At 49.1% G+C, this 13,181-nt stretch overlaps 1 protein-coding gene across 1 annotated transcript in view; it reads left to right on the forward strand.

The window, feature by feature from the left end:
• Window positions 1–10,872: 10,872 nt before the first annotated feature.
• LOC119286827 (probable LRR receptor-like serine/threonine-protein kinase At2g16250) overlaps window positions 10,873–13,181 on the forward strand; it is a 4,792-nt gene continuing 2,483 nt past the window's right edge. Inside the window, exon 1 of the mRNA XM_037566293.1 lies at window positions 10,873–12,524. Coding sequence (XP_037422190.1) covers window positions 10,888–12,524 — 1,637 coding nt within the window. The 5' untranslated portion in view covers window positions 10,873–10,887. The remainder of the gene's footprint in view (window positions 12,525–13,181) is intronic.

Consider the following 13,181-nt stretch of genomic DNA (forward strand, 5'->3'; position numbering starts at 1 on the left):
ACAAGTTAGACATCCTCTACTTTGTTGTTGCAAGTTTTACGTGGCTGCTACTGGGCTTAGCAAGAACCGTTCTTACCTATGCATCAAAACCACAACGATAGTTTGTCAAGTTGGTGCTATTTTAACCTTCGCAAGGACCGGGCGTAGCCACACTCGGTTCAACTAAAGTTGGAGAAACTGACACCCGCCAGCCACCTATGTGCAAAGCACGTCGGTAGAACCAGTCTCGCGTAAGCGTACGCGTAATGTCGGTCCGGGCCGCTTCATCCAACAATACCGCCGAACCAAAGTATGACATGCTGGTAAGCAGTATGACTTATATCGCCCACAACTCACTTGTGTTCTACTCGTGCATATGACATCTATGCATAAAACCAGGCTCTGATATCACTGTTGGGGAACGTAGTAATTTCAAAAAAAATTCCTATGCACACGCAAGATCATGGTGATGCATAGCAACAAGAGGGGAGAGTGTTGTCCACGTACCCTCGTAGACCGAAAGCGGAAGTGTTAGCACAACGCGGTTGATGTAGTCGTATGTCTTCACGATCCGACCGATCAAGTACCGAACGTACGGCACCTCCGAGTTCAGCACACGTTCAGCCCGATGATGCCCCTTGAACTCCGATCCAGCCGAGTGTTGAGGGAGAGTTTCATCGGCACGACGGCATGGTGACGATGATGATGTTCTACCGACGCAGGGCTTCGCCTAAGCACCACTACAGTATTATCGAGGTGGACTATGGTGGAGGGGGGCACCGCACACGACTAAAAGATCAAACGATCGATTGCTGTGTCTATGGGGTGCCGCCTGCCCCCGTATATAAAGGAGCAAGGGGGGAGGTGTGGCCGGCCAGGAGGGGCGCGCCAGGAGGAGTCCTACTCCCACCGGGAGTAGGACTCCCTCCCTTTTCCTTGTTGGATTAGGAGTGGAGGGGAAAAGAGGAGGGAGAGAGGAAGGAAAGGGGGGCGCCGCCCCCCTCTCCTTGTCCTATTTGGACTAGGGGGAGGGGCGCGCGGCCCTGCCCTGGCCGCCTCTCCTCTTCTCCACAAAGGCCCACTATGGCCCATTAAGCCCCCACGGGGTTCCGGTAACCCCTCAGTACTCCGGTAAAATCCCGATTTCACACGGAACACTTCCGATATCCAAATATAGGCTTCAAATATATCAATCTTCATGTCTCGACCATTTCGAGACTCCTCATCATGTCTGTGATCACATCCGGAACTCCGAACAACCTTCGGTACATCAAAACTCATAAACTCATAATATAACTGTCATTGAAACTTTAAGCGTGTGGACCCTACGGGTTCGAGAACTATGTAGACATGACCGAGACACGTCTCCAGTCAATAACCAATAGCGGAACCTAGATGCTCATATTGGCTCCCACATATTCTACGAAGATCTTTATCGGTTAGACCGCATAACAACATATGTTGTTCCCTTTGTCATCGGTATGTTACTTGCCCGAGATTCGGTCGTCGGTATCTCAATACCTAGTTCAATCTCATTACCGGCAAGTCTCTTTACTCATTCCATAATACATCATCCCGCAACTAACTCATTAGCTGCAATGCTTGCAAGGCTTAAGTGATGTGCATTATCGAGTGGGCCCAGAGATACCTCTCCGACAATCGGAGTAACAAATCCTAATCTCGAAATACGTCAACCCAACAAGTACCTTTGGAGACACCTGTAGAGCACCTTTATAATCACCCAGTTACGTTGTGATGTTTGGTAGCACACAAAGCGTTCCTCCGGTAAACGGGAGTTGCATAATCTCATAGTCATAGGAACATGTATAAGTCATGAAGAAAGCAATAGCAACATACTAAACGATCGAGGGCTATGCTAATGGAATGGGTCAAGTCAATAACATCATTATCTTAATGATGTGATCCCGTTAATCAAATGACAGCTCATGTCAATGGCTAGGAAACATAACCATCTTTGATCAACGAGCTAGTCAAGTAGAGGCATACTAGTGACACTCTGTTTGTCTATGTATTCACACAAGTATTATGTTTCCGGTTAATACAATTCCAGCATGAATAATAAACATTTATCATGATATAAGGAAATAAATAATAACTTTATTATTGCCTCTAGGGCATATTTCCTTCAATTTGGACATCGGAATGGTTCCGAGTGGTTCGGGCATTTTTCCGGAGTACCGGGAGGTTACCAGAACCCCCCGGGGAGTATGTGAGCCTCATTGGGCCTTAGTGGAATAGAGGAGAGGAAGGGAAAAGAGGGAGGCGCGCCCCCAAGCCCAATCCGAATTGGGAATGGGGCCGGCCCCCCTTTCCTTCCTCCCTCTCTCCTCCTTCCTTCCTCTCCTACTACTACTTGGAAGGGCTCCTACTTCTACTAGGAAAGGGGGGAACTCCCAGAGGGAGTAGGACTCCCCCAGGGCGCGCCATAGAGAGGGTCGGCCCTCCCCCTCCTCCACTGCTTTATATACGGGGGAGGGGGGCACCCCATGGACACACAAGTTAATCAGTTGATCTTTTAGCCGTGTGTGGTGCCCCCTCCACCATAATCCACCTTGGTAATATCATAGCGGTGCTAGGCGAAGCCCTGTTCCGGTAGCAACATCATCACTGTCATCATGCCGTCGTGCTGACGAAACTCTCCCACGAAGCTCTACTAGATCGTGAGTTCCCGGGACGTCACCGAGCTGAACGTGTGCAGATCGCGGAGGTGCCGTACGTTCGGTACTAGGATCGGTCGATCGTGAAGACGTACGACTACATCAACCGTGTTGTCATAACGCTTCCGTTTACGATCTACGAGGGTACGTGGACGATACTCTTGCCTCTCGTTGCTATGCATCACCATGATCTTGCGTGTGCGTAGGATTTTATTTGAAATTACTTCGTTCCCACAAAATTAAAGTTCAATTAATCAAATTATTTAAGAACTCCCACTTAGATAGACATCTCTCTAATCATCTAAGTGATCACGTGATCCATATCAACTAAACCATGTCCGATCATCACGTGAGATGGAGTAGTTTTCAATGGTGTACATCACTATGTTGATCATATCTACTATATGATTCACGCTCGACCTTTTGGTCTCCAGTGTTCCGAGGCCATATCTGCATATGCTAGGCTCATCAAGTTTAACCCGAGTATTCTACGTGTGCAAAACTGGCTTGCACCCGTTGTATGTGAATGTAGAGCTTATCACACCCGATCATCACGTGGTGTCTCGGCACGACGAACTGTAGCAACGTTGCATACTCAGGGAGAACACTTATACCTTGAAATTTAGTGAGAGATCATCTTATAATGCTACACCGGAACTAAGCAAAATAAGATGCATAAAGGATAAACATCACACGCAATCAATATAAGTGATATGATATGGCCATCATCATCTTGTGCCTTTGATCTCCATCTCCAAAGCACCGTCATGATCACCATCGTCACCGGCTTGACACCTTGATCTCCATCGAAGTATCATTGTCGTCTCACCAACTATTGCCTCTACGACTATCGCTACCGCTTAGTGATAAAGTAAATCAATTACATGATGATTGCATTTCATACAATAAAGCGACAACCATATGGCTCCTGCCAGTTACCGTTAACTATGTTACAAAACATAATCATCTCATACAATAAAATTTAGCATCATGTCTTGACCATATCACATCACAACAAGCCTTGCAAAAACAAGTTAGACATCCTCTACTTTGTTGTTGCAAGTTTTACGTGGCTGCTACGGGCTGAGCAAGAACCGTTCTTACCTACGCATCAAAAACCATAACGCGGTATAGTGATTGCTTTTGGATCTTCAGAAAGAACCCTGTTCATTGAGTCCGATTCAACCAAAGTTGGAGAAACTGACACCCACCAGCCACCTGTGTGCGAAGCATGTCGGTAGAACCAGTCTCGCGTAAGCGTACGCGTAATGTCGGTTTGGGCCGCATCATCCAACAATACCGCCGAATCAAGAATCAACTAGTGACGACAAGCAATATGTATATACCCACACCCACAACTCCTTTGTGTTCTACTCGTGCATATAACATCTATGCATAAACCTGGCTCGGATGCCACTGTTGGGGAACGTAGTAATTTCAAAAAAATCCTACGCTCACGCAAGATCATGGTGATGCATAGCAATGAGATGGGAGAGTATCGTCTATGTACCCTCGTAGACCGTAAGCGGAAGTGTTATGACAACGCAGTTGATGTAGTTGTACGTCTTCACGATCGAACGATCTAGTACCGAAGGTACGACACCTCTGCGATCTGCACACGTTCAGCTCGGTGACGTCCCGCGAACTCACGATCCAGTAGAGCTTCGAGGGAGAGTTTCGTCAGCACGACGGCGTGATGACAGTGATGATGATGCTATCGGAACAGGACTTTGCCTAAGCACCGCTACGATATAACCGAGGTGGATTATGGTGGAGGGGGCACCGCATACGGCTAAAAGATCAATGATCAACTTATGTGTCTAAGGGGTGCCCCCTCCCCCGTATATAAAGGAGTGGAGGAGGGGTAGGAGGCCGGCCTCCTAGGCGTGCCCCAAGGGGAGTCCTACTCCCACCGGGAATAGGATTCCACCCCTTCCATGAGTAGGAGTAGGAGGGAAGGAAGGAGAAGAGAGGGGGAAGGAAAAAAGGGGGGCGCCCCCCTTCCTAGTCCAATTCGTACTAGAGGGGGAGGGGGAGGGGCGTGCGGCCTGCCCTGGCCGCCCCCTCCTCTCTCCACCAAGGCCCATGAGGCCCAATACACTCCTCGGGGGGTTCCGGTAACCCCCCGGTACTCCGGTATTTGTCCAAACTTACTCAGAACCCTTCCGATGTCCAAACATAGTCATCCAATATATCAATCTTTATGTCTCAACCATTTCGAGACTCCTCGTCATGTCCGTGATCAAATCCGGGACTCCAAACTATCTTCGGTACATCAAAACACATAAACTCGTAATACCGATCGTCACCGAACGTTAAGCGTGCGGACCCTACGGGTTCGAGAACTATGTAGACATGACCGAGACATGTCTGTAATCAATAACCAATAGCGGAACCTGGATGCTCATATTGGCTCCTACATATTCTACGAAGATCTTTATCGGTCAAACTGCATAACGGTATACGTTGTTCCCTTTGTCATCGGTGTGTTACTTGCCCGAGATTCGATCGTCGGTATCTCAATACCTAGTTCAATCCCGTTACCGGCAAGCCTCTTTACTCGTTCCGTAATGCTACATCCTGTAACTAACTCATTAGCGACATTGCTTGCAAGGCTTATTGTGATGTACATTACCGAGAGGGTCCAAAGATACCTTTCCGACAATCGGAGTGATAAATCCTAATCTTGATCCATGCCAACTCAACAAACACCATCGGAGACACCTGTAGAGCACCTTTATAATCACCTAGTTACGTTGTGACGTTTGGTAGCACACAAAGTGTTCCTTCGGTATTCGGGAGTTGCATGATCTCATAGTCATAGGAACATGTATAGTTATAGAGAAAGCAATAGCAACAAACTAAACGATCATCGTGCTAAGCTAACGGATGGGTCAAGTCAATCACATCATTCTCTAATGATGTGATCCCATTAATCAAATAACAACGCATGTCTATGGTTAAGAAACATAACCATCATTGATTCAACAAGCTAGTCAAGTAGAGGCAAACTAGTGACACTTTGTTTGTCTATGTATTCACACATGTACTAAGTTTCCGGTTAATACAATTCTAGTATGAATAATTAACATTTATCATGATATAAGAAATATAAATAATAACTTTATTATTGTCTCTAGGGCATATTTTCTTCACGGTCATGAAGCTTTGTATCTCATCCACACTATCTACGCTCTGGCAGAAAGTCTCCAGTCTTTGGGTTGGACGTCGACAACATCATCGATGGCGCTACCTCCTTAGGGGCGTCGTCCTAGACTTATTTTGACAGATCCAACAATACTACTTATTACGAGTATTAATCTTTAGTTGTTCCCATGGTGATGGGCGTTCAGTAGAAGACTTGGGCAACTTAGACATAGCTCATGTCTGGTTCTCTCTCTATTCCCATGTGCATTTCGTGTGTGCCGCGTGCTATATCTAGCTGCCGTTGTCTTGTACTTGTACGGAATTAATAGGCCAACGAGCCGATTTGGCGATACCAAGACACGCCAATAAATCCCCCGAAATAAGCGCTTATCATTCTCCTTCCCGCGTGCTGCACACATCAGGCCCCTCCCAACGCTCCAGTCTGTATCGGTGCTTAGCCGTCCACGTAAGCCAAAATTTGATGTGGCGTCTTAGTTAAAGAGGAAAGAGAAGAAACCGGTAACCTACGAAGAAACGGCACCAAGCGCACGTACCTAGGCACAAACGCACTTAATCGGATCCCGTATGCTGCGCCGAGCCGTTCCATCTCTTCTCCTTTTCCCCTTCCTTCCCAGTGACCTTCATCTCATCTTCTCCGTCGCCATGCGCCGCCGCTCCCAGCGCAGCAGCCACTCCGTCCTCGCCCCGCCCCGCCGCACCTAGCGGACGACTACTCCGTCGTCGCCCTGCGCCGTCGCCCCCAGCGGAACGGCCACTCCGTCGTCGCCCTGCGCCTCCGCCCCAGTACAGCAGCAGCCATCCCATCTGGTTGTGGAAGCCCAGCCCCGGCCGACCCTCCGGCCTGCATGGACCAGCGGCGGGAGATAGCTGCTCAATGATAAATCTAAGCCTTTTCCCCCAAAATCGAGCTGCTAGTTTGTTTCAAAATCTGTCTTCTGTATTCAACTTCAGCTCGTGCTTGCTCCCTCCCAATCCATGCTTAGATGAGATTTTTGTCTGCAACTTTTTCTCTCATACTGAATTATATGTAATTTATAGATTGAATAGTATGTAATCTGAACCGTAGGTAAATTGATGATAGTCTGAACTATGAATAGTGGAGACTCTGATATAAATATTATGTGATCTGAACCATATGCCCTGGTCCCAGGTTCTTGCTAAACCACAGTCCATGATTTGTTTTGCACATCGACTATCTAACTAGGTTACAGAAAGTACTACTAGTTGATTTTATTTTAGGCAACTGAAGCAATTTCAAAATTACCATGATTTTATTTTACTCAAGCACTCATGCAGAGTATCAGGGTCCAAACAAATTGCTAAGCCCTTTAGGGCCAGTTCTTTTGGGTAATTCTCCCAGAATTGACCCCCTCCCCAGCTTCTCCCAGAATTGCCACTCCATCTTTTTTTGCAATTCCTAGCTAATTAGACCTTAACTAGCTAGGAATTGTAAAAAAAGATGGAGTGGCAATTCTGGGAGAAGCTAGGGAGGGGGTCAATTCTGGGAGAATTGCCCAAAAGAACCGGCCCTTAATATGCTTAGCACCTCTTCTAAGCACCCATGCATTGGAATCAGCCTCACATACATGCAACCCCATACGCATGACTTGCAATTAATTTTATCGGTAGACAATGCGGCAAAGGAAGGGGATCGAGGGAAACCCGTTAGCTTTCGTCCAACAACCTTGGAATAATCAACGCTCTTTCGTCGCCTTCCAACCAATTAATCCTAGATGAAAGAAGTATCTAGTTACCCAATTAATTAAAACAGTGCAACGTAGGTGTCTGTGGGGTCGTAGACATCGTGGGGCCGAAGGGTTGGCAAGGTCATGTGTTCGGGGGACGTGGATTTAATGTGCGTGGTGATGTGATGTTTTGCGCGAAAACCTTGGGCTCGCTTTGTCGGCACCGACAATGATGCCACTTTAGGGTGCCACCTTTCTTCTTCAAGGTGTTGTCATGAAGCTTCTCATATTGTACACACTATTTGTGCTCCGGGTGAAAGCCTCAAATCCAGTCTTTGAAATGGTCGTTGCCATTGATATCGTTACCTCCTTGGGATGTCATATTGGATTCCTTTCGGTCTATCCAACGATACTTGTTATGACTCACCTTGGTTTGTTGTTGTGATGATGGGCATGAAGAATACTTATGCAACTTGGCACAACTCGCTTCGGATTCTCTCTTCGTTTTCCATGTTCTTTCTTGTGTGCGTGTGGTGTGCCACGTCTAGTAGCCGTTTCTTGTATTTCCTTCTCCAAAATTAATAGGCCAACGCTGATTTGATGATACCAGTATACATTAATAAGTTCCTTGAAATAAGCACTCATCCTTTTCCTTCAACATCTGATAACTTCCAAGCCGATCCCGCCTCACGTGCATGCAAACCCACGCACACGACTTGCAATTAATTGTATCGGTGGACAAAGTAACAATGGAGGGGGTCGAGGGAGACTCGTTAGCTTTCTTCCAACAAGCTTGGAATAACCGACACTCTTCCATCGCCTTCCAACCAGTTAATCTCGGATGAAGAAAGTATCTAGTTACTCGGTTTTAAGAAAAAAAAGGCTCGTCGTGGGTGTCTGTGGGGCCACATGCATCGCAGTGTCGGAGGGTTGGCAAGGTCACATGCTCGGATGTCTGTGGGAATCGATGATCGACGTGGGGTTTAGTGTGGGTGGTGATGCGATACTTTGGGGCAAAGCGTTGCACTTTCTTTGTCGGCACCGAGGGAGACACTACTTTAGGGTGCCACCTTCCTTCTTCATGGCGTTGTCGTGAAGCTTCTCATCTTGTACACACTATTTGTGCTTCGGTGAAAGACTCGGATCCAATTTTTAGAATGTACGTCGTCATGAAGTCGTTATCTCGTTGGAGTATCATACTGGATTCGTTTCGGCCTATCCAACAACACTTCTGCTGACTCATCTTTGTTTGTTGTCGTGATGATGGGTGTGAAGTACAAGACTTTTGTAGCTTGGCACAACTCGCTTCCGGTTCCTGTTTGTTTTCCATGTTCTTTCTCGTGTGCATGTCGTGTTCCACATCTGTTAGCTGTTATGTTGTACTTCCTCGCCCAGGATCAATAGGCTGACGAGCTGATTTGGTGATACCAAGACACGTCAATAAAATCCCTCGAATTCCACGTCAATGAACTCTCAAATCGACCCACGTCACACACGCAACCCTAGACAAAAATGTCAGAATTAATCGCATTGGTAGACGAAACGGCAATGGGAAGAAGAAGGGGGGAGGGGGTGTCAGGGGAAAACCACTAGCTTTCGACCAGCGCCCTTGAAAAAATGGACAGACTTCGGTTGCCCTGCGACCTATTGATCACGGATGGGGGAAGTGTCCGGTTACTTGATTTTAGTAAAATTATTCACGCGGGACTAATGACCACCATATTGCATATAATAATAATAATAATAATAATAATACTCCCTCTGTTTTTTTTAGCTCGCATATAAGAATTGGTCAACGTCAAACTTTGTAAAGTTTGTTTAGCTTTGTAGGAAAAGATATCAGCATCCACACTATGTAATCAACATTATTAGATGCACGATGAAATTAATTTTCTTAACATATAACTTTAGTATTGTGGATGTTGATTTTTTTTTCTATAAAGTTAATCAAACTTTGTAACGTTTGATTTTACCAAATCTTATATGCAGAATAGAAAGAAACAGAGAGAGAGTATTAGAACGATGCACGACACATATAATGCTTCCTCTCGTTGGATATATGTAAGTCGGGCCCAGATATTTATGTCTTCAATTTGACTAAAAAAACATTGGCAACATGCCATACAGAAAATTTATGCCTAGAAATTCCATACAACAAAGAATGTAAAGAAACGGGGTTTTCAAAAAACGAATGTAAAGAAACGTTTTATGCCACAAAACACACATTTCGCTAGCCAAACCGAAGACCTAAAAAAAGTCAAAAACCTTGCCCGACTTATAATAATAAACCCAATCAATCAAAGAGAGCATCATATTACTACGCTGAACGTCGACCAGCTAATGCCCGGGTCTACCTCTACCCAATAATCACCCTAACAACAACAATTCCAGTCCCAATATGGGAGGGGACAGCCACACACGAGCATGGCGCCACCTTTGCATCCCCTCGCGTTACGCCGCACCAACCAAGTGATACCGCCCCGATGTTTCCAAAGTACCGTCCCTGTGCCCATGGGGCACCCGTGCGCCCACCCCACCCTGCCTCAAGCGTCACGACGATGGACAGGAGAAACAAAACATCAGAATCCGAGCGCCACGCCGCCGGCAGCCCGCTCGCTCGCTTGACCGGGAACTGAAAACTGCAACCGAAACCAGTCGCCTCCGGCCTCGTTGACCCACCCCACCCCACCCCGTCGCCACGCGACGCAACAGGACCTCACCAAACCCACCTGGCCCGGCCCGGCCCGGACCCAGACGCGGCGGAGCAAAGAGCTTCCATTCGAGATTTCGAGCCCGGAGGAGGAATTCAAAAGCATTAAACGCCTTCCTTAAACAACCAAAACCCCTCCCCACGATATTAGCTGCGCCTCCCTCTCCCATCTGCCCCGCCCACATCTCCCTCCTGTTACTCTCCCTCTGCCTCTTCCCCGTCTCCGACCGCCGTCGCCGCCGCCGTCCTCCGCCCGGCCGCCGTCTTCCGCCGCGGAGCTGGGTAAGAAGGGAGCGTCTGGTTTTCGGCTCGGCTCGGCTCGGATCGGCGGCGAGGGCTGCTTCTGCCGCCGCGGCGCGGGGAGGTGAGGTGGAGGCGGAGGCGGAGGAGCAATAACTGGGAGGGAGGCAGTTGGGGGAGTGTAATTCGGGGCATTGATGGCGGAGCCCCGGAGGGTAGTGGTTCCTGTACCTGCGCAGCTCTGCCCCCGCCTTTATTGCTTTTAATTTCCCTCCCAATTCCATCGGCCTCCTCCCCCCAATTCCAGCCCACAGTTTCAGCGCGCACGCCCGGGGCCGGAGTACTGCCGCTGCAGCAGTAGTATCCCAGCGTCGCGGACGGGCATGGGGAGCGGCGGCGGCGGCGGCGGCGGGAGGAGCGGGTGGTGATGATGCGCGCGCGCGCGCTCTGGGCGGCGCTGCTGCTCGCCGCGCTGGCGGCGGCGGTGCGGGGGCAGGGCAACCTCGCCTCGCGGGCGGATCTCGCGGGGCTCTACACGCTGCGGGGCGCGCTCGGGCTGCGGGCGCGGGACTGGCCGCGCAAGGCGGACCCGTGCTCCGCGTGGGCCGGCGTGGGCTGCCGGGGCGGCCGCGTCGTGTCCGTCAGCCTCGTCGGCCTCAGGCGCACGCGGCTGGGCCGCCTCGCCCCGCGCTTCGACGTCGGCGGCCTGCGCAACCTCTCGCGGCTCGAGTCCTTCACCGCCGCCGGCTTCGGCCTCCCCGGCTCCATCCCGGCGTGGCTCGGCGCGGGGCTCGCGCCCTCTTTCCGGGCCCTCGACCTCTCCGCCTGCGCCGTCACGGGGGAGATCGCCGCGTCGGCCATCGCGGGGCTCGGCAACCTCACCACCCTCAACCTCGCCGGCAATCTGCTCTCCGGGCAACTACCGGCCGCCGCGCTGGCGGGGCTCCCGAAGCTTGGGGCTCTCAACCTCTCCGGCAATGCCTTCTCGGGCGCGCTACCTGACGCGGTGTGGTCGCTCCCGGAGCTGCGCGTTCTCGATGTGTCTCAGACTAACCTCACTGGCGCACTGCCGGGGGCAGGGATTGCGCCGTCAGCCACCTTGCAGACGGTGGATCTGTCTGGGAACCTCTTCTATGGCACCGTGCCGGACACCTTCCATCAGCTGTTCAGCCGGGTGATGGCCAATATCTCTGGGAATTACTTTGAGGGCAAGCTGTCAAGTGTTGCTGGTGGAAATGTGTCCTCTGAGATGAACTGCTTCCTTGACGTTGCCGGGCAGCGTAGCCCGGAGGATTGCCAACAGTTCTATGCTGGGCGTGGACTGCCATACGATGGGCCGGTTGCCGCACCAACGCCACAGCCTTCGCCTGCGCCTGCGCCTGCAGAAAAGAAGAATGGAAGGAACAAGAATTTGAAGTATATATTGATTGGGGCCATCGGTGGCGGTGTCCTGCTTCTAGCCGTGATTGCAGCCGTTGTGTATTGCATTGTGCGTTCTAGGAGGGGTAGGAGTGATCAGAGGGAAAGTGGCGCTCCAAGTGCACCGTCAGGAGTGCATGGGAGTTCAAGGGCTGCGGCAGCTACTGGTGCCACACAGCCTTCTGCCTCGCCCGCAAGTTTGGCAAAGGTCGGTGATTCATTTGCTTATGACCAGCTCGCCAATGCCACCTCGGGGTTTGCAGAGGAGAGGATTATCAAGCATGGTCATTCAGGTGATCTATACCATGGTGCGCTCCAGGATGGGACCACCGTGGTCGTGAAGAGGATCACCACCCGTGTCGCTAAGAAAGATGCGTATACGACGGAGTTAGATTTATTTGCAAAGGGATTGCATGAAAGGCTGGTGCCCTTAATTGGTCATTGCTTTGATGAAGAGGACGAGAAGCTTCTTGTGTATAGGTTTGTCCGTAATGGTGACTTGTCATGTGCACTGCACAGAAAGACAGGGGAGGAAGAGGAGGGAATGCAATCGTTGGATTGGATAAAGAGGTTGAAGATTGCAACAGGCGTCGCGGAGGCACTGTGCTACCTTCATCATGAGTGTAATCCACCCATGGTTCACAGGTATAAACTTCTGTATTGTTCGTAGATGCCAAATTTATTTCAGAATGATGTTTCTTTGTAAGTACCCCCATTCCAAATTAATCGAAGTTCTAGCTTTGTCCAAGTCAAACTTGTCTATATCTGACCAAGTCTATGTGAAAATGTGCTAATATCTAGAACATCAAATATATTTTTTCTATAGAGTCGGTCAAATTTAGGACAATACTAAAATTTTAATTAATTTGTAACGGATGGAGTAGTATGGTGCAAAATGGGCAATGTACAGGTTTGTGATCTTTTATCTTAGGTAGGATATTGGGCTCTTTTCTCAACGTGATGATTATACTGGCATTGAGTGCTGGCCCAACATTCCCACCTTCTGCATTTCATTGTGGGTGTTATGACAATTCATATTTCTTTCTGTTGGTACTGGCGTGGTTATGCAATGGGCACCACCATATGTCCCAACAGAATTGGTGACAGCTAGGAATACACTGGCCAGTGGCCACACACTTAATGGACTGGATATTTCTGAATCAGTTTTGGTTATATATATAGTACTTCCTGTACTTTGCCCGAATAACAAAAATTCAATGCGAACAATGTTATTATTTCCTTCATTATTTATCAACCTTGTTGGACATAATTTCCGCTGTCGTGTAGTGGCATCTCATTATT

This window comes from Triticum dicoccoides, chromosome 4A (assembly GCF_002162155.2).
Source record: "Triticum dicoccoides isolate Atlit2015 ecotype Zavitan chromosome 4A, WEW_v2.0, whole genome shotgun sequence".
NCBI lineage: Eukaryota > Viridiplantae > Streptophyta > Magnoliopsida > Poales > Poaceae > Triticum > Triticum dicoccoides.